This window comes from Passer montanus, unplaced genomic scaffold, assembly GCF_014805655.1.
Source record: "Passer montanus isolate IOZ18808 unplaced genomic scaffold, ASM1480565v1 scaffold9, whole genome shotgun sequence".
In the NCBI taxonomy this organism is placed as follows: Eukaryota; Metazoa; Chordata; class Aves; order Passeriformes; family Passeridae; genus Passer; species Passer montanus.
This window is the reverse complement of record NW_024374367.1, coordinates 5,182,564-5,201,278: the sequence shown is the minus strand read 5'-3', so window position 1 is coordinate 5,201,278 and position 18,715 is coordinate 5,182,564. Positions and strand designations below refer to the sequence as shown.

The 18,715-nt window shown below is 36.1% G+C and overlaps 1 protein-coding gene across 40 annotated transcripts in view; it reads right to left on the bottom strand.

Moving 5' to 3' along the window:
* The window catches only part of LOC120514026 (sarcolemma associated protein), a 92,690-nt gene that overhangs the window by 33,617 nt on the left and 40,358 nt on the right, over positions 1-18,715 (bottom strand). For 9 of the 40 annotated variants that reach the window (XM_039734036.1, XM_039734034.1, XM_039734033.1 and 6 more), the window contains exons 7-16: positions 18,620-18,691; positions 17,810-17,950; positions 17,037-17,174; positions 15,621-15,789; positions 15,485-15,535; positions 14,950-15,000; positions 11,428-11,490; positions 5,761-5,817; positions 2,271-2,354; positions 1,959-2,018 (exon numbers count right to left, since the gene is read on the bottom strand). In XM_039734036.1, coding sequence (XP_039589970.1) covers positions 1,959-2,018; positions 2,271-2,354; positions 5,761-5,817; positions 11,428-11,490; positions 14,950-15,000; positions 15,485-15,535; positions 15,621-15,789; positions 17,037-17,174; positions 17,810-17,950; positions 18,620-18,691 — 886 coding nt within the window. Of the gene's footprint in view, positions 1-1,958; positions 2,019-2,270; positions 2,355-4,291; positions 4,459-5,760; positions 5,818-11,427; positions 11,491-14,949; positions 15,001-15,484; positions 15,536-15,620; positions 15,790-17,036; positions 17,175-17,809; positions 17,951-18,619; positions 18,692-18,715 lie in introns of those variants that run through there. The other 31 variants (XM_039734046.1, XM_039734048.1, XM_039734047.1 and 28 more) reach the window with 16 other exon arrangements.

Here is an 18,715-nt window from a genome sequence, read left to right as displayed (position 1 = left end):
TCTGACATAAAACAATGGCTCCCAAACTTTGAGCTGACTGACCACTGCTGGTTTTCAAAATTTCTTACGTAAATCACCACTATTCAGCAAATCCTCAGCTGAGACATTTCCTACTACGATTCCACGGATCACTCTTTTAATTACTATGAAAACACAAGGACATTGCTAAGAACAAGATTACCAGTCTTCCAATGACATTTATTGCTCCTTTCCATCTGTTTAACATTTACCTGCCCTTAACTCTGCAATAAGTAGTCACAAACAGCCTGTTTAAACAGAAGTGTCCAGGGAACTGTTATGAATGGTTAATAAAGTCATCTACCTTGTGGGGGAAAAAACAAAGCCAACTAATCTGTCACAGCTTCCCCCCATCCCCTCCTTGCCAGATTCTGACTTGTAGAAACTGAAACAAAATCCTGAATGCAGTCAAAAATTTTGATGGCAAATGTTTGGAGCAATCTACAGCAACCAGAAGTCTAATAATTTTCCTGTTCCACTAATTTGTTTTGTAAATTTTAACAAGACCTCTGCCTTTTCCAGCGGCCGTTTCTGCATTCCAAACAGCCGCCAGATCAAAAATGTTCTCACTCTTCCTTAATTATATGGCTGCATAACAAGTCCACTTGAAAACCTTTCTGAGGCAAATCAGATCCTTTTTAGGGCAAAATCAGGCACATGCAGTCTATCTCTGAAAAAAAACTCAAACAAAACTGTGGGTTTATAGACTCTTCATAAAAATTAAAAGGGCAAATGATTCATTGCACAGATATTTTTTTAATGGTTTCGTGAGAGCAAAATAGGAAGGCCCATAAATAGCCTCAAGAGGAAGAGAAAAGTTGCTGCCAACCTCTGTTTTATAACCAAAAATAAGACTATTATAATCACTACAAACAACATGATCAAATTCTACCTTCTAGCATAGCAAGTCACTGAACATACTTGTTATTAGTTGCAGATATTAGAGCAAACCCCAAAGGGAATGTGCCCAGTATCTTAAACACTCCTTTCTAAACTGCTTTGCTGAACTGATGTCCACTGGGAAACATCAATTTTATACATGTTGCCAAACAGCAAAAGTAATTTGTGTAATTTTTGGAAGCCTTTCTGTCGTAAAATTAGGGAGTGTAAACAATTGCAGAGAAAAGCTCTTTTACAGGTCTCCTACGCTCCCTTATGGTTTCCTTTCTTCCTGAGTCACAAAGAACTGTGACATTCTTTTACTTGTGATCCCAGTAGGAACATAATTTTACAGATCTTATCAAGTGTCTAATTGTTAAAGGAGCATAAAATGATTTTCAATAGACTAAATATAATAACTAATTATTATGCCACAGAAATCCTCAGCTAATGAATATGCAAATATCAGCTTGCTAATTAATTATATCCCTTCAATGCATAAAAACCAATAAAAATGTTACATTTATAGAAATGAAGCTCAAAGCCAAGCCTCAGCCATCATTCCAAATACAGTTATAAGACAAACTTCCAATCTTGATTGTGTTAAAAAAGAAAATCTAAAATCTTGTTTTGATTAATCCATCAGCTGCAAACTAACAGAAGCATTTCTGACAGTGATCGAAGCTGTGCAAGTAAAATTTGACAATGCTTGAAAATGTCAGTGGTGGAGGAATCCCTCCTCTCCACAGCTATAATCTTAAATGTGTGCTGACTCTAATTCTCAAGTCAAAGTTGTAACATGTAAATTCCTAGAACAGCGTTGGTGAGTACAGAGATTACTTTTATACACAGATGATTTCTATAGCAACACTCAGAAGTGTGTTTTTATATCACCCAGAGGAGTCATAACTGATATTTAACTCTTCCATACTACATGATTAACATCTTTGAATTCCAGCATTCTATTTTAACTATTTTTTATGATTTGATAAAAACCAGGTAGATAAAAAGATTACATATACAGATTATGCATCTAAAATTGCAAAAGTAAATTTGTTTACCTTTTAGAAGAGCTACTTTGACAATAGGTTCATTTAGATCTTGGTCATCCATTTGAGCATCTAAAAAAAAACCCCACACCTTTCAGAGAGCAGGCAGACTGCAGACAGTTCTCATATACACGTTCTTTACATGGAGAGAAGATTTTATGTCCTTCTCAATTTACAAGAGTCAAATTATGAAGCCACAAAATAGACAACACCACTCTAAGCTTGTCTCTAACTCTGTATAATATTCTTTTAAGAAATGCTCATGATCACCTAGATTTAATTCAAACTAATCAGAGGTTACAGAAATCTCAGTTAAACACTTACCTGTAGTGTCGTCGCTGCTTTTTTCCTTGCTTGGGCTAAGGGTGTCAGACAAATCGTTCGATTCTTTGACTCGTGCTTGGTTTTCTGCAAGAGACAAGGAAAAGCAACTACAATCAATAAATGCTTTGTTCATAATTTCTCCTGTATACCAAACTACTGCTAAACGACAATAGAAAACAACTTGGTTCAAGAAACAGTTAAAAACCTGCTGGGTGCCTATTTCTTTGCAAGTCTGGGCTAAAATGGATTCCGCATCCCTGGAATCATTAACCCAGCCTAGCCTCTAATAAGGGATGCAATCGCCTCGTGCACAGCTTGAACTTGGGTTAACGCTGTGTTCTTGCCAGCTGGATCTGTGGAAAAGCTGATTCAATCAGCAAACAAATAAGAAAAGAAAACTAGAACAATGCAGATACTGTAGCAAGTCAGAAAGAAACTGCTGTTAAGAATAAAACTGTGTTTCAGTGTTTTGGACAAATTACATAATAACAAGTCTTGTACATACTGTACTGTTCAAAAGAAGTGTGGTGTGAACCATTAAAGAACCACAGCAGTATAAATTAATACATTTGTTTCTAGAAAGAATTTTCAGTTTAAATTGTATTAAGAGAAACAGTATATGTTGTTGTCACAAAAAAATTACCTTCATGAAATATCTGTTCATACATATTTCAGCACTTCATAACATGCAGCTTAGTAAAGCCACACAGTTGTTTGGTTTTTGGTTTGTTTTGTTGTTTTTTTTTTGTTTATTTGCTGGATTTTTTGTTGTTGAGGGTTTTTTTTCCCCAGTTCTAGATTTTTAGTGGAGATCACATATTTTCAAAATTAAGGGGATTTAATTATGCCAGTGCTTAGTCCCACACAGAATCACCCCTGACTCAAAGTCTAAATATTTTACATGACTGAAATAAAATTTTAAATTTTTTTCTTTAATAACAATTATGGTTTAGTTCTGATAGGTCCATTAAAAAGGCCACACCATCTCTGGTGTGGGCTAACCCAGCAGGTCTGTCAGCAAGGAACTGTCACCAACATGCAGGTGAGGTTACGCAAAATGAAATCTTTCTTGGCTGCCTATGCAGAGCCTTGCTTTGACAGCTCTGCTGCCCACCTGCAGGTTAACAGAGATCTCCTCTGAGTCTCAAGTTCCAGGCAGAGACATTATATGAAAAGGGGTCAATACAGCATTCCCAGTACACAGATATCTCTCATCCATGGAGAAAAGCACATGGAAAACAAATAATAGATAATGTGCATGCAGAAATGAAGTACCAGGACGTGGGAAGAAAGAAGCACATCAATAAATAAATAGTGTTATACAACAGGGTTAGTTTATGAAAATAAGTAAAAACCAAGGGAATAATAAGACATCTTTTCAAATAAAAAGAGAATGCACAGAACTAACTTCTCCCAGAACAAAAGAAGCGGAAACTGGAGACAATCTGTGCGGCTGCATGAGGAAATCAACACGACAGAACACGGACAGGTTAACAGAAAAAAACCCACAAAGTTTTCTTAATCTAACATGACAAGTTCTCTGTAACTCTGTACTACATTAACATCCACCTGCACATGAAACAGAAGACAGCAAGTACAAACAATGCAGCTAATGAAGAGCAAGACTCTTCCCACCCTAATGCAGCTGAAATTACTGGAGAAGAGGAAGGGGAAAAGCACCTGTACAGTTAAAGTACAGTAGAGGTTCAGACCTCAGGTGCTACAAACACAACTCCCATTTTAGCAGACTTCAAAATTCATAATGATTACTTGCCGTTAAAAACTTAATCTTTGGCAGTGGGTGGTTCTTTGCTAAAACAAAAAGGGATCTTTCTTATTTTTAGAAATAAGGTTTTTAACTAATATGTAAAGGTGTTTTAAATCAAAACGTTTGGCATTATCATATAGAACCTAACATTATCATATAGAAGCTAACAGGATTGCCACTAAAACTGTCATAATTACTAAACCAATACATTATTTTTTTAACGATTAAGGAAAGTATAACCTAAAAGCCTCACCCATGTCACTTTTATTAGTGGCCGATCCAGAAGCATTAAGCTGAGCAAGATCCACATCCAACTAACTTTACCATATCTGGGCATCCATGGAAATACTGCTTCCCTGCTCTGTGCAAAATGGGAGGAACACTGCGAGTTCCAACCACTGAATTAATTCTCTCTCCCACAGCACCCCCTTATATACTTCCCTCCCACCCACCCTTGGTACACCAGCTTCTTCCCCCCTCCTGCCCTCCCCCTCTGAAACAAGGCACAAAAGATGAGGCACCAGAGGAAAGATGCACCAGTTCTACATGTGAAACAGCAGAAGACAAATTAATAGAAACCTGCTTCCTATTCTGGAACCAGAGTCGTAAGCACAAAACTCTTTCCTGTACTATATTATATCACAGCAGTTGTTCCTATTTCCCATAATAAAACTGAGCTGAATAAATATAGCCAAAGTGATAAAGTATATTAAAATGTGTTGACATCATACTTGATGAGTTAGAATATACTACCAAACACTAAAAATAGCTCAGAGCTTTGCAATGGAAGGGGCATGCAAGTGTTACGTTACAGTTATTGTATGCATTCTTTTGCCAAATATGGCACCTTGTCTATAGCTTCCTCACGTACAGAAAGGAGTTAAAGGTGCCACCCCGTGCATTAAAAGAAGAGAAAATAAATTTAAATGTCTCCAAAACACTGGACCTTTTAGCAAACTAACATTTATTCAACGCAACAACACTTTGCAAAAGCTCAGAGGGTAAAGAACTGAGGCAGTATGTCCAGACATCAATAAAAAGCTGCAAGAGAGGAGAGAGGCTGCAAGTCCAAACAATCTCACATTATTAGACACTTGGGAAATATTGACCTGCACACTTGTTAGCAATCCTGACCTTGGCACTGTAAGGTAAGGATGACTGTTCCTTAACAAGTCTTTTCTAATTAGCTCCTTTAATTTAACTTGCTTTATATATTAGAGAAAAGAGTTAGAGAGGCACAGATGTTTTTTACTTATAAAAGACACATTCAGGAGGTTAATACTTATTTTAAAGTTATGAGATAAGACAGAAAATAGTCAAATTAAAATACATTTTTTAAAAAACTTGAAATGACACCAAACATCATTTGTATGTAGCTCTATAATAAAACCAAAATCCCATTTGGAATTCATGCAGGCACCAAAGCTTGAATTGAATTTACAAAAATTACTTTTTTAAAAAAATGCATATTCAAGTAAGAACTCAGTCAATATTGAGACTAGCATTTCATGCACTCAATCATCAAAAATGGTTTCCATTAAATCTTTTTAGCCTACAACAGTATTTGGAGTAGAGTTCAGCAAACAATTTTCCTCCCCTTTATTGAATTTCTCCTCAAATGCATATTCAATCAAAACTCAAACTGCTGGCTTAACACAGAACATGCACTGAGTGACAGAAAAAGCATGCTTCAAAAACAGTTAAATAATCCAGAAGTCTAACCTTTCAAAAGCTTTGTTTCTTCCACTTTGGTTAGATGTCCTTCATCTATGATCTTGTCTGCCAAACAAAATAAGTGTTACTTTCCAAGCTCAAATTTTCCCTGCACGCATCTACGTAGAGTACATTCCATGACCAAATTAAAAGCTGATAATATTACTTCCTACTCAGCCTTGAACAAAAACTTTATTCTGGCAGGGAATAATGAAACAGAGCACACAAGCCTACCAGAACAACTTTGTGATACAGTGCATAATTATTTCTCCTTATTAACTTACATAATGCTGCATTTCACTAATGAGAATTTAGAAAAATTAATTTTATGTACTTAAAAAAACCAAAACAACTAATCGGAAGCAACAAATAATTAAAACATTTCTCAAGTTTAGTTATCAAAAAAGGAATTTGAAAAGCTGCTTGCATGAAACAGACATGCACCCAGAACAGCAGAAATCTACAAATGCACCACAGTAAAACAGCAATAGAGAAGTCCCCTTGACATCACAACTGCTTTTAACAGTGCCTGTGAAATGTACACAGAAACAGCCTATTTTGTTTAAACCTTTCAAGAGAGCTGCACAAAAATGCATTACATTCAGGTTCATGAAAAAATGGAGTTCTTAATCAAAGTCTACTTTAGGGAAGTCTACTCATGTATGTGAAGTGCACAAAAATCTTAGAAGTGGAATTTGAGACTAGATTGCTAACTTCATCCTAACTCCTGCTAGAACATGAAGGTAAAGAAGAACACCAAGGGAAAAACAGGACTGAATTAATGAAGGGCACTAACAAAACTATTGAATAATTAATTTCTTTTTGCAGATGAGATTTCATTATTTCTAATTCCTTAAGAAGCAATGCCAACACAGAAGAAGATCACATCCTCCTTTTCTGTGCAGCAGATTTCACAGTTTAGTCCATGCTGAAAGCTGTTAGCCCCTGAAATATCAGGCTTGAGAAGCTGCCTCTGCCTCCCCTCCATGTTCTCCTTGTCAGATCCCTGATAACCAGGCAGGGAATGCAGTTTGCTGGATGCTCCATGTGCTGTCAACAGGAAACCGACACACAGATAGAGCTGAATGAACAGCACAAACAGGTGAGCTCAGACTAAAGAAGTAAATCCTCTTCAAATTAAAAACAAAACAACAAAACCCAAAAAAACTTTAAGCTTTTTCAGCTTCAAGTATGTTTGAAGATGAATTTGTCCCTCTATTCCTCTGATGGCATGTTGCTGTAACTATGACAATTGAAGGACAGACGCAGGACAAGATCTGGGAGGAGAGATGTTCTACAAACCTAGCTGGCAGACAAACTTTCAGACAAAAAGCCCTGAAGTCCAAAGAAGGGTTTTCATGGCCAAAAGGTTGTCCTGTACTCTGCCCTCTCCCACACAGACAGATAAGCCAGTGGAAAAGAGATGTTCCCTCCACCTACTTTTATCTACAAATATTATTCTGCATTAATGTAACATTTTACTAACACTGCTTCAGAAACACATGCAACAGCACACTGGATTTTCAGGACTGGCTTTAGGTCTCAAGCAACTGTAGGAGATCACTCATCATCCAAGTTCAGAACAGCCTCAAGTTCCTCAGAGCTGGTGAGAATGACTGTGCCTAGACTGAGGAGAGCACTGTGGAGGGAATCAAGTTACTGGCAGCCACAAGTCAGGAGCTGAAGTGATACCATGAGTTCTCTTTCATTTTAAAATAAAATAAATACAAACAAAAGTCTTCATATATGATTATTCCAGGACTGAGCTGTGGCTGGAAGAGGGGTGGAAGGGAAGGCATCAAGAAAAAAGCTGGGAATCCTCCCTGTAGATCTGAATAGAACAGCTGAACACAAAAACAAGTAGCTTTCAACTGCTTGAGCTGAAGGGGTAACACCTCAACCATGCTAGACTCCTAGCTTAAAATAGGCTTCTATAATCAGCTTGCAGAGGAAAATTTAGCATTATAAACTGATGCATCTTTTAGCTTTCACAATTCAGTAACTGTTAAACCCTGAATAATTGCAATACCAAACAGAAACTACCCTTCTTGACACAGATGTTTTCCAAACTGAAAACTTCTGCAGCAGTTCTTTACACTCTGTTTCCATGACTAAAAGAAACTGCAGGCATGGGTTTTTGGCTTTTTTATAATCTTAAAATTTCCATGGTGGTTTACTGTCTCCTACTGTCCATTACTGCTTTGAGCATTTGAACAAAAGGTTCAAATTCAAAAGGTTGAACAAAAAACACTATCCTTGGCACTGTTTCTGCAGCCAAGACCCAGAACAGCAGCACACGAGTCCCTGCCCAGCCTGGCACAGGGCAGGGCACAGCCAGTGTTTTGCACTTGGTGACTGACACCTCTCCTCACTTACAGAACAAGTGAAAACTCCCTGTGCTTCAAGAATGCTACTGCTGATATATGGCATAAGCCAGCAAAAAAAAAGAAAAAAAAAAAATCAGTATGCTGGTATTTAGAGAACACAGATATGGTATTTTAGATAAAACCAAAAATTGGATGTTGGTATCACCAAACTCCACTGAACCTTATTTTTCACTGTTACCACCCTAGTCACTAAAAACGGCAAAATCTAGACAACGAGGGGAAAAAAAGAGATGCCTTCTTTAAAACATCTCTTTCAAATTTCTGCATTTTTAAATTTTACTATTTCAGAAAACTTCATAAACCTTATATGTTTTTAAATCAATTAGTGTTTTCCCTGAATCAACACAGGCAATCTTGTGTACCAAAATATAAATAAGGGTAAGGATCGTAGCTTTAATTTCTGGCACAAAACAACTTCAGCTTTCATGCTAGCCAGTCCCTGCTTAGCAGAAAGCAGAGAGTAGATATAACTAATGTTTTTACTGACACAATCTGCTGCAAAGTTGAGCTTTCAGTTAGTCCTTCAGATAATTCACATTTTCTTCTGCAGCTTAAAGCCAGCTTTCCTTTAGGTTTTTAGGCATTTTCTGTCTTTTCAATTTAAGAACTCCATTTTAGATTTAGGCTGCCTACCAGTATGTGCAATATAATAACTAAGATCTGTTAACATTACAATTATCACTTAAGTAACATCACCCCTCTACATTTATATTTTGGCATCAAAATAGTCTTTGAAATAGGCCAGGTTTGAAAACTAATAAAAACTCTGTCCCTCAATGCACAAATTTCCAACCATCTGAAAAAAGTGATACTGAACAGCTTTAACTTTAATTAGACACCTCCGGGTCAAAGGAAAAGTGAAAAATAATTCAATACATTCAATCCATCCAAAAACTACTATTAATAAACTTGCAAAAATCAGCTTGGTGAAAAGAAGGAACTTGACTTGCATTGAAAATCAAATGCAAAAAGCACAAAGTAAGGGGGGAAAAAAAGGACACAAAGAAGGGTTAGACTGGAGGGAAAGGCAGGAAGTTAAGCAGGGCAACAAACCTCACTTCAGTCTATACATCATCACATTTTTGCTAATAATGCATGTCATGTACTGATCAAAAAGCACCATGACTTCTGGTTTTGATATCACTGATTTTGACCAGTGGTACTAAATAAAAGCTATGGAATGAGCAACAAGTGAACTGGATGTAATGATCAGAAAGTAAGAGACTTCCCAGATCATTCACAGCCAGATTTCATAACACTCCACAGATGTCAGAGGTCAGGACACATTACTGGATGATATTGTGAGCACATTGTGCTTAAAAAATAAAAATAATTACATAATATCTTTAAAAGTTTACAGAAGCTGGATTTTACAAACCATCTGGTTTCTGGGATTTTTATTATATCATTATTGTTTAACTAATAAACCTGCTGCTCTCTCAGTACTTAAACCTAAGAACCCAAACATACTACCACATGATAAGCTACAGATTCCTGCTCTGATTCCTGCCAGTCTGTATGATATTGTTCTACACTATTTGCTGTGTGCCTTAAAACTTGACTTCCTGACAATCTCTGGAACTGTGATTTTTCTCCCCAGGTGTCCCCAGCTCTTGATGCTACACAGAGCAAAGAACAGAATTAGGACTGAAGGGCAGCATTTGCATACAAAAGGCAAAGAACAGATCCTACAGTTTGCAGTTTTTAACCTCATGATATTTTGAGGCCTGACCAAACACATTTGAATGTGGAAAAGGTAAACTTTCAGCCCAAGAAGAAATAGAAGAGTCAATGATTTGGAATTTTTCTTGACGTGAGAGTAAAAACTTAAGACTGCCATAAAACTGCAAAATACTGAACTCATTTGAACTCATTAATTCCTTTAAAAATGAAGCAGTGGAGGCCTTGCAGTGTTTTCACTGCAGCTTTCAATGTCTTGAGAAAAGGTAAGCATAAATCCACTGATCTTAATTTTACTTTCTTTAACATCTTAGAATATTTTACTAGATACTTGATCACTGTTCCTTCTCAACAGTGACAGGACTGGTCACATTTAGTTTGCAGAAGTGATACTAACCTAAGTTTTGCCAAAATGGGTTAAGCTAACATCCAAACAACGCAAACAGGCAACCAATTTGTATTTGAACATTACACAGGGTGCTCTTCATGTTCTAGACAAGAAAAATGTTTACTCAAGAATTTAACTTCATTTTTATGTACTGAACTACATTTTTATGTACTGAAAAAAGAAGATTCATACAAGATCTTTGCAAAATTTAGAATTATTTTAAACTTCAGCCTTACAGAAAACAGCTATCAGTCATTAATTTTTCAAAATAAAGATTTTTCCAATCTTAAATTTTCTTAGACAAACATTAGCAGTATCATGTCATTTGGCTTATGGCACTGCAATCTGGATCACAAGCAGTAAAATCAAACAAGTCTGCCACCCTTCCTCATAAAAATTTGAGAGAAAATAGTCCAATGGGCATAATGTCAAAAAACATCCTGTTTTATTACTGCATCTAGATGCTTCTCTGCTCAATTTTAATCTTTTGTCTTTAGTCTACATAATTTCTATAAACTCTGAAGCAAAAAATCCCAGATCTTCTTGAAGTTTAATAGCACTCTGTTTCTCTTCATTCTAATGACATTTTAATTTCAGTAGGCAGAAAGTATAAATATCTTCAGTTTTTCTTTAATTATGGATGTGCAGACAGTGCTGTTTCATTACTCATTTTCAAAAGCATTTGCTTTGAAAAACACATTTCACATTCCAGAATAACACATCTTTCTAAAGACTGGTATGCAATTTTCTGTTTTTCTTAAAACAGTCTCTTGGATTTCCACATACAAACTATGGACTTGTTTTCCCTTCTGCTCTTTTGTTACAACTAATCTGGAGCATGTGTAAGGCCTTTAATTACAGATATGTGAAAAGGCACCACCTTCTCTGTCCTTGGCTGCCTGTGATGTTTGCTTAAACTGACAGGTTTCAACTTAATCTGTAACAGGTGAAAAATTACACTCAGTTTTAAACAACATGTGGCAACATCACCACCCTTTTGTTGGTCAGGGCACAACAATGGATGAACTGAGAAGAGAATGTCACTTTGCAAGAGCAAAGATATCCTTTTACACCTGCTTAATACCACAATGCCACAATTCTGTGCTTAGAAAATTTCTGCTTCTACAGAAATATTAAATAGTAGTGATAAATTCTGGTTTCATCCACCTTTTCTGTGTTTTCTGCTGTTTTTAAAGCAAATGTGAACACTCTTGTACTCACTCTGACATTCTATGAACTGATGAATAAAAGTGCAGTCCCCTCCACTCTTTGAAAGAAAGTGCTCTAGTAGAGAAAGAAACACTTCAGTTTACATCTTCTTATCATTTTCAAATTGATGCAACAAAAAATTTGAAAGGCATATCAACAATATTTGTCAGTGTATTCAAAATGGACTTTTGAATCAAATCTGAGTTAATATGCAAGCAGACAAAACATGAAATTGAAATAATTGAAATGATGTCTGAGTGATAGTAGGAAATAGATTACTCTCTTAAACTGATCAGAAAAAATAAATACTTCAGCTGCATTTTCAAAAGAAACATGTTCTTGACCTATATTCTTCAGCATTTTTATTAGCTTTAAAGGGGTATTTCCAAAGTTTTGCATTAATCTTCATGTTGATTTTTCATATCTAACACCCTCAATTTAAAAAAAAAATGTTGAATATATGTCTATACTTTTTAAACAGTTTCACTTTGAAAAGACAGTTCTGCAGCAAGTTCCTAAAACTGAGCTCTGTTCCCAGGTTCACTCAAGTCCTTGTTCAGCTCCCAACTCCATCAGAATCCTGCATCTCTTCATGGTGCAAACATTTCCTTTCTGAAGAGCCTCAAAAATCTTTTGACCAAGAGTCCAGCAGTGGGAAAAGGCTGGCATTAGCACAAACCTGCAGAATGTGGTACATTCTAACCAAATTGTTCAATCATTACCTCTGACATCAGATGCCCAACTGCAACACTGAGCTTTACTGTATTTTGAAGTTATTCTGAAAAATAAACTCTTTTTAACCTACAAGGACCATGGCTGTAAAATTTATTTTCCACATTTAAACTTCCTTTCTGTTTTTCCTTTTCATTTTTACCTGGTGCTCTAAGTGACTGTATACAAATTTCTCTTATCTTTCTTCATGTAATATTTGGTTCACAAAATTTAAAGCTGAAAGCTAGGTGTGGTGCAACACATGGAGAAAAATTCTACTTTTTGAAACAATTTAGTTCTACACTTTTATCAGGGGCTTGCTGTACCAAGAAGTTCCTCTTTTCTGCATGGCCAAAGAGAGAAAATTAATGCCTAACCATCATCCTCTAATACACTTTTTTTATCAAAAGCCTCTGGAGAGGCTATGAGTTCTTAGTTCCTCTACTCTGAATACATTTCCTGACTGCTACAGCCACAGAAAAAAGTAATGTAAACCATTATTCTTGTCATGGCCAGGTAGTGTGCCTGCGCACACACTTTGAGAGAAAGAGAGACAAAAGAATTTTTAAAAGCATACTGATTTTACATGAGTTTCACAGTTTTCCTCTTTCATTCCCTAAGTTGTTCAATCTGCTTTATAAACCCAAAATTCTTAGCTCTTCTAAAATAATGCAGCAACAAACCAAACCAACCAAAAAAAACCAAAACAAAAACCAAACAAACCAAATCCCAAAAAAAACAACAAAAAAACCCCAAACCAAAACAACCCCCAAAACCCCCAACAAAACAAAAATACCCAAGACAGAACCCAAAAAAACTCAGCAGTAACTGTTTCCTGCTGCTTTTAAGAGAACAAAAGCCAAAATCTGACAGAGCAAATAACTGCCCATCTGTCACACAAGGGGGACTGGAAGATGCAAAAAGGCACAGACTGTCATGAAGAGAACACAGGGCAGCAAGCTGTAAAATGGCAGAGAAATGGGGATGGATCAGGTAGGGCAGAGATGCAGAAAAATGTACAACTGACAGAATAATGAAAAGCTATGCTAAAATACAGAATAATGAAAGAGCATGGTATGTTCATGGCAAAAAAGGTGATAGATGTATAAACACACAGAAAGAAAACTTGAATGAGCAGTTATATGTTGCCTGTACTCAAAAAAAAAAACAACCTGGCAAACAGCTTCCTAAAACTTTCAGGTTTAAGTACAAGTTCCACTGTTACTCATAGGATGGAGGAATCTATCTTGTCATGCATCAATTCAGATGACACTGAACTCTTGTACAACCCAAAATAAGGCCAAAAGGGATTGTTTCTTCACCTTTGACCAAAAAAGTGAGTTTCAGTGATATAATGATATTTGTTATAATCACACAATGATTTTTAAATGAGCAATTTTAACATTTGGACTCATAAAACATCGGTATTTAAAAATCTCACATGACATTCCTACCAGCAATTTTAAAACAAAGTGTTCCTTTAGAAAAAGTCAAATCTAGTATAATGTCATAAATCATTCCTCTATAAAATAATTTGTATTTGAAGTTACAGCTCAAAAGCTTTTACAAAATGTGTCAAATTAGGTCTAGTTTAAAAAAGAGAAACACACATCTATTTCTTAACCATTCTATCAAATATTAAGCTATTACCAACCTAAAATTAGGCATCAGCAAGATGGATAAGCCTCTATAAAAATATAATCTCATGGCAGTGTAGAGAAGTGGGAACAACCACTGCATGTCCTGCTTGCTGAGCTCAGGATGCACCACAGCTGAGTGCCTAAAATGCTAAAACACTTGGGAGCAAGCAGTACTCAGCTTTAGGGGAGGCTTTGGTGCAGTTGCTGTAGGTGTTTAACAGATCTCTCCTCCTGCTCCCAATAAGGAGGTTACGTAATTTTAACTTTTAATTTTGCTATTGGTCTCCCTAGTTAAGAACCTTGTAATTTACAAATATGCATATGGAGCTTTAAAATTCTGTTTCAAAAATATAAATACAGGAGTCCTTAAACACTGTGAATATTGGTTAAAACTCTGAGTTCTCTATATAGGTCCCTGAACTTTCAAACCAATGCTACCACCATGCCTCAGACTGTAAAAGCAAGCTGCATCAACGAAAAATTTAAATTGACTTTAGAGGACAAATATATCTCAGCCAATTAAACAATCTGGAATCATAACTGAAATATTTTTTGCTATACGTGATATTGGACAATTTCACTCAAAAAACTTTGTGTATGTTAAGACACATGAGCTAAAATATTTGGCTCTAACTGGCCTTTAAAAAACCCTATCACTTAGTTCAATCTGTATGAATTTCTGTTTCACATAAAGTTCCTCCTAGAGTTTTAAAAAGTTTGTTTTCACTGTTTATAAATTTTATATACTCACATTTTTCAAATTAAAACTATAAAAAAATAGGTTTTTCTAACTTGACTTATCATACCCAACTTCACTAGAAAAACACTGTATGTGTTGCAAGAGAAAATTAAAAGGAAAAACAATCAATGAGTTCTCCATTTCTTGCGTCACAATCCTGACAACATTCAATCAGTAGACTCCTACTCATTGCAGTGACAGCCCATCACAAACAAAAAAACCCCAAACCAACAAAAAGAGACAGTCCCCAAGTGGTTTTGTTGTATTCTGCAGAACTTTCTAAAAATACTGTGACTGGAAGTATATGAAAAAAAAAGCTGGTCAGGAGTGGACAAATTCATTTGCAAAGAAAAAAAGTTTCAAGCAAAACTTCAGAGAACATTTTGAATTTGTTCATTTTCAAACATCAACCATAAGACAAAAGGTAGCCCTCAGATACACTACCTTTCTCTGTGCTCCCATTAATTTTAGGGATGAAGTCGTCAACTTGTATGCCTAGGATTAAGAAAGGGCATTATTTTTGCAATCAAGAAAAATGTTTTGGGCTTTGTTTCTTTATAAACACAGCATTTTGAAATGTACTTGGCTTTTCATACCACCTCCTCACAAGCACCTAATCAGACAAACCAGGCAGTTTGATGTGTTTTCTGCTAGAGATGATGTTGCTGTTTGTCCAAACGTCTAAGAGGTAATTAACGCCAAAGAATTACTGCCTATTACACACATATACGTGTGTAGAATGTATAAAAATGTGTTTTAAGGCCCCTCCAAGCCCCGGGCCGGAGCGGACACCCGCAGAAGCAGCGCCCTCTGCCGCCCTGCCCCGACACGGACCCAGCAGGCCGGGAGAGCTCCCTGCTGGGAAAACTGGGAATCGGAATTCTTCTGGCAGACACCGAGACTACAAGACTGTCAGAACAAAAGTAACCGAAGGGCAAACGCGGAAACCAGCTTGAAACAAGAAATTGATCACACCTACCTAAGCTGTTGTGTTCTTTAAGAGTTTTCTCTTGCAGGTGTTCTAACCGTACTGTAAACAGAAGTCCAAGAAAAAGGTATTTCACAGATTAAAAGAAAAACAAATAACCAAAGTTTTTTCCCCGCTATTGACTAACCTTGTAAAGCAGTCAGCCGCTCATTGGTGAAGTCATTATCAGCCTGCAAAGCTTCTATTTTTGCTTGAAGCTCTTGCTCTCTTTCTTCCATTTCATCTATTTTATGCTGCAATTCCTTTTTCTCAGCCAGTCCTTTTTGTTGGATTTCTTCTTGTCTTCCTTCTGCTACCTGCTCAAAAAGATTTTTTAAATCCCCAAAAAAATCAAAATTAACATGTGAAAGGCTAGATCTTCTTGTTTTTTATGTAACTAAATGCACGTAACTTCCTTTGCTAATCAGATTTAAAAATAAAAAAAATGAAATCTATTACCTTTATACAAATTTCACTACAAGTAGACTGAGAAAACCTCAAAATATCTTAAGTAATTTTTTGACTGAGGAACGTAAATTTAACAGCAACAGTAAAGGGTCTTAAAACTAAGAAATGCCCAAAGTCTCCAGCATCTCAATTCAATCAAAACCCAAGAACCCTTCTGAACTGAATGTACCCTGCACAGACCACCTTGATTGCAAGCCACCTCTTCTTCCTTGCTGAAGCTCAAGAACGCAAGTTTTAAACTGTCTCCTCCCTCAAAACAAAGTAAAAAGTTTCAGTTTTGATGCTTCTGGGTACATTCATCATCATCAGTCACCAACCCACTACTGGGAAACCAAGTGCCTTAAGAGCAGCAATTTAATCTTTTAATTTTGAAAGAAAAATTTCTCTGAGGTACTGAACTAGGAATCCAGGTTCCAATTCCAGTATTTATCCAAGATAAAGGCAGCAACTGTCTCAGGTCTTCAGAGACAACACCATTACCTACCTCCTTCACAACTCCTACTTATCTAGATTAGAAACTCTTGGAGAACAGGCTTTATCATAAAGTGATTATTCTGTTCTCCAGCATAAAGGGCCTTAAATATTAATTTACTTAATTCATAGACTTAGGTATTTAGTTTAATATCAAACTTGATAGCAAGATGAGCCATATTACAATATGGTGGACTAGTTATGTTTGTTATAACTGCACGAAGAGGCAACACGAAATGCAAATTTATTTCAAATTCTAGTTTTTATTCCTCTTAACTTTCAGATGTTTAGCTTGAAAGTTATTAGTCCTAATAAAAGCAGCTGGATGTAAAGTTTTATACTAAACATAATTTTATAGTATAATATATTTCAGTCCCAGAAATATGGTACCTTTCAAAATGAATGAAGAGGGAAACTTTTTAGGAAGTTACTTAACTGATGCCAGTTTCAATTACACTAAAACTGAACCTAGACAATATATAGATGATATGCATCTTTCAATTGCTAACAGTTGTTTAACAAGTTTCTTAACTTTTTTGTTAGCTGCATTAGAAATTAAACTGTGTTTATTTGTTCCATTTATCACATTTATTCTATCCAGAGTCAGATGAAATTCTGTCATTACCTTTAGCTTGTCAGAAAGATCTTTAATTTCATTTACAGCTCCATTGTACTTATTAGCTAATTCCCTTAATTCTTCCTGAGTCCTCTCATTCATTTCTTTCAGGTGTGTACATTCATCTTCTGTATTACTTAAACTCCGCTGTAAGACAGAATGATTATGCAATAAATAATAACAAAAGACAGACAAAAAACTACCAAACACTGCAGATGATCTATTTTTTCCAAGCAGTAAATATGCACAGGATGCCAACTAGTCTTATGAGACTTCTTGACCAAGGGAATACAGCAAATAATGATAGAGGAAAAGAAAATAAAGGAAAAGGGAATCATGCGAGATGTTATAGGGGCAGAAAATCTTAAAGGAGTGTCTAACACTTTGTATAGCTCATTGTAAAAGCTCTATTTAAAGCACACTTTGTACAAGTGGGTAAGTGTATGTTTCCATAAATTCTGCAGTTTAAACAAGGTCTTACAGCATTTTTTTAATGCATGTATGTCATTTTGCCTGTGTATGTCCCACACACAGTAAATTCTGTAAGACATCATGATGAATTTTGAAAGCAGGGAGAAAAGGGAACAGCTGAAAGAATAGTTTCTCATTAATGGTTCAACAATCTTAGTCCTGTCCAACAGGAGAAATAAACACTACTCAATATCCTGCAAGTGCAGAGTACAACAGATACTGACATATTACAGCAACAAAGCAGGGATGTAAACAGCAGCAGTTACAACTATTTCAGCACTACCAGAAGAACAGGCATGAATCTTCAGTACCTCCACTTCAGATAATTTTCTGACCACTTCAATTTTCTCCTGAAGGACCCGCCTCAGGGACTCTTTGGCTGTTGTCTCATAGTTGTGTTTGTCTTCCTGTAATGCTATAAGCTCTTTTCGTATACTGTCTTCTGTTTGATTCTGCATGTACAAAATAATTCAAGAACAGAATAATTACTGTTTTGCTCATTAAAGAAATTAGATTGTGATAAAGCCACTTCTATAAAAAATGTTTAGCAATTTCTGATAGATGAGAAAATGTTATATACAAATCAGTGATCCAAGATTCTTGACATGACTGGGCATAAATAAGTAATTTTTTCAAGTGTATGTATAGCAGCACACATTCAGTGGTCAGTTTTGATCACAAGAGAATTATGGCACTTCTTTTGGGCACTGCTAAGACAATGTCAAGCCTAAGAGACATAGAACTGGACAAATCAGGTCCCAGAGGAAAGACCTTAAACAGGACCTGCAGAAAAGTTTTTATAATGTAGATAGTTGAGAGGAAACAGAAATAAAATTAAAATCCAAGGCATACATAGGTGGCCTGAACAATAATCAGGGCAGCAATTGTAACTCTGAATACCAGCCAGGACATGGGCAATGAAAACAACAGCCACTTCTTAAGATGCCTTGAAATACAGAGCACATGTACAGTTTTTGTGCTACTCAGATTATCGAAGTTGCATAGGCTCCTTTTGGAAAGGTTATGTTACAAATGCTTTCCTACAACTAACTACTTCCAAAACACTTGAAAAGAGCTGCCTTTCAGCTTTCCTAATATTTGACTTTAAGTGAACTACTTACCTTTGAACAAGCTTGTAACTGATTTCCCATAACCTCTAGTCTTGATAGCAGCCTGTCTTCATCTATTAAAGCCTAGAAGAAAAGAAGTATGACCTT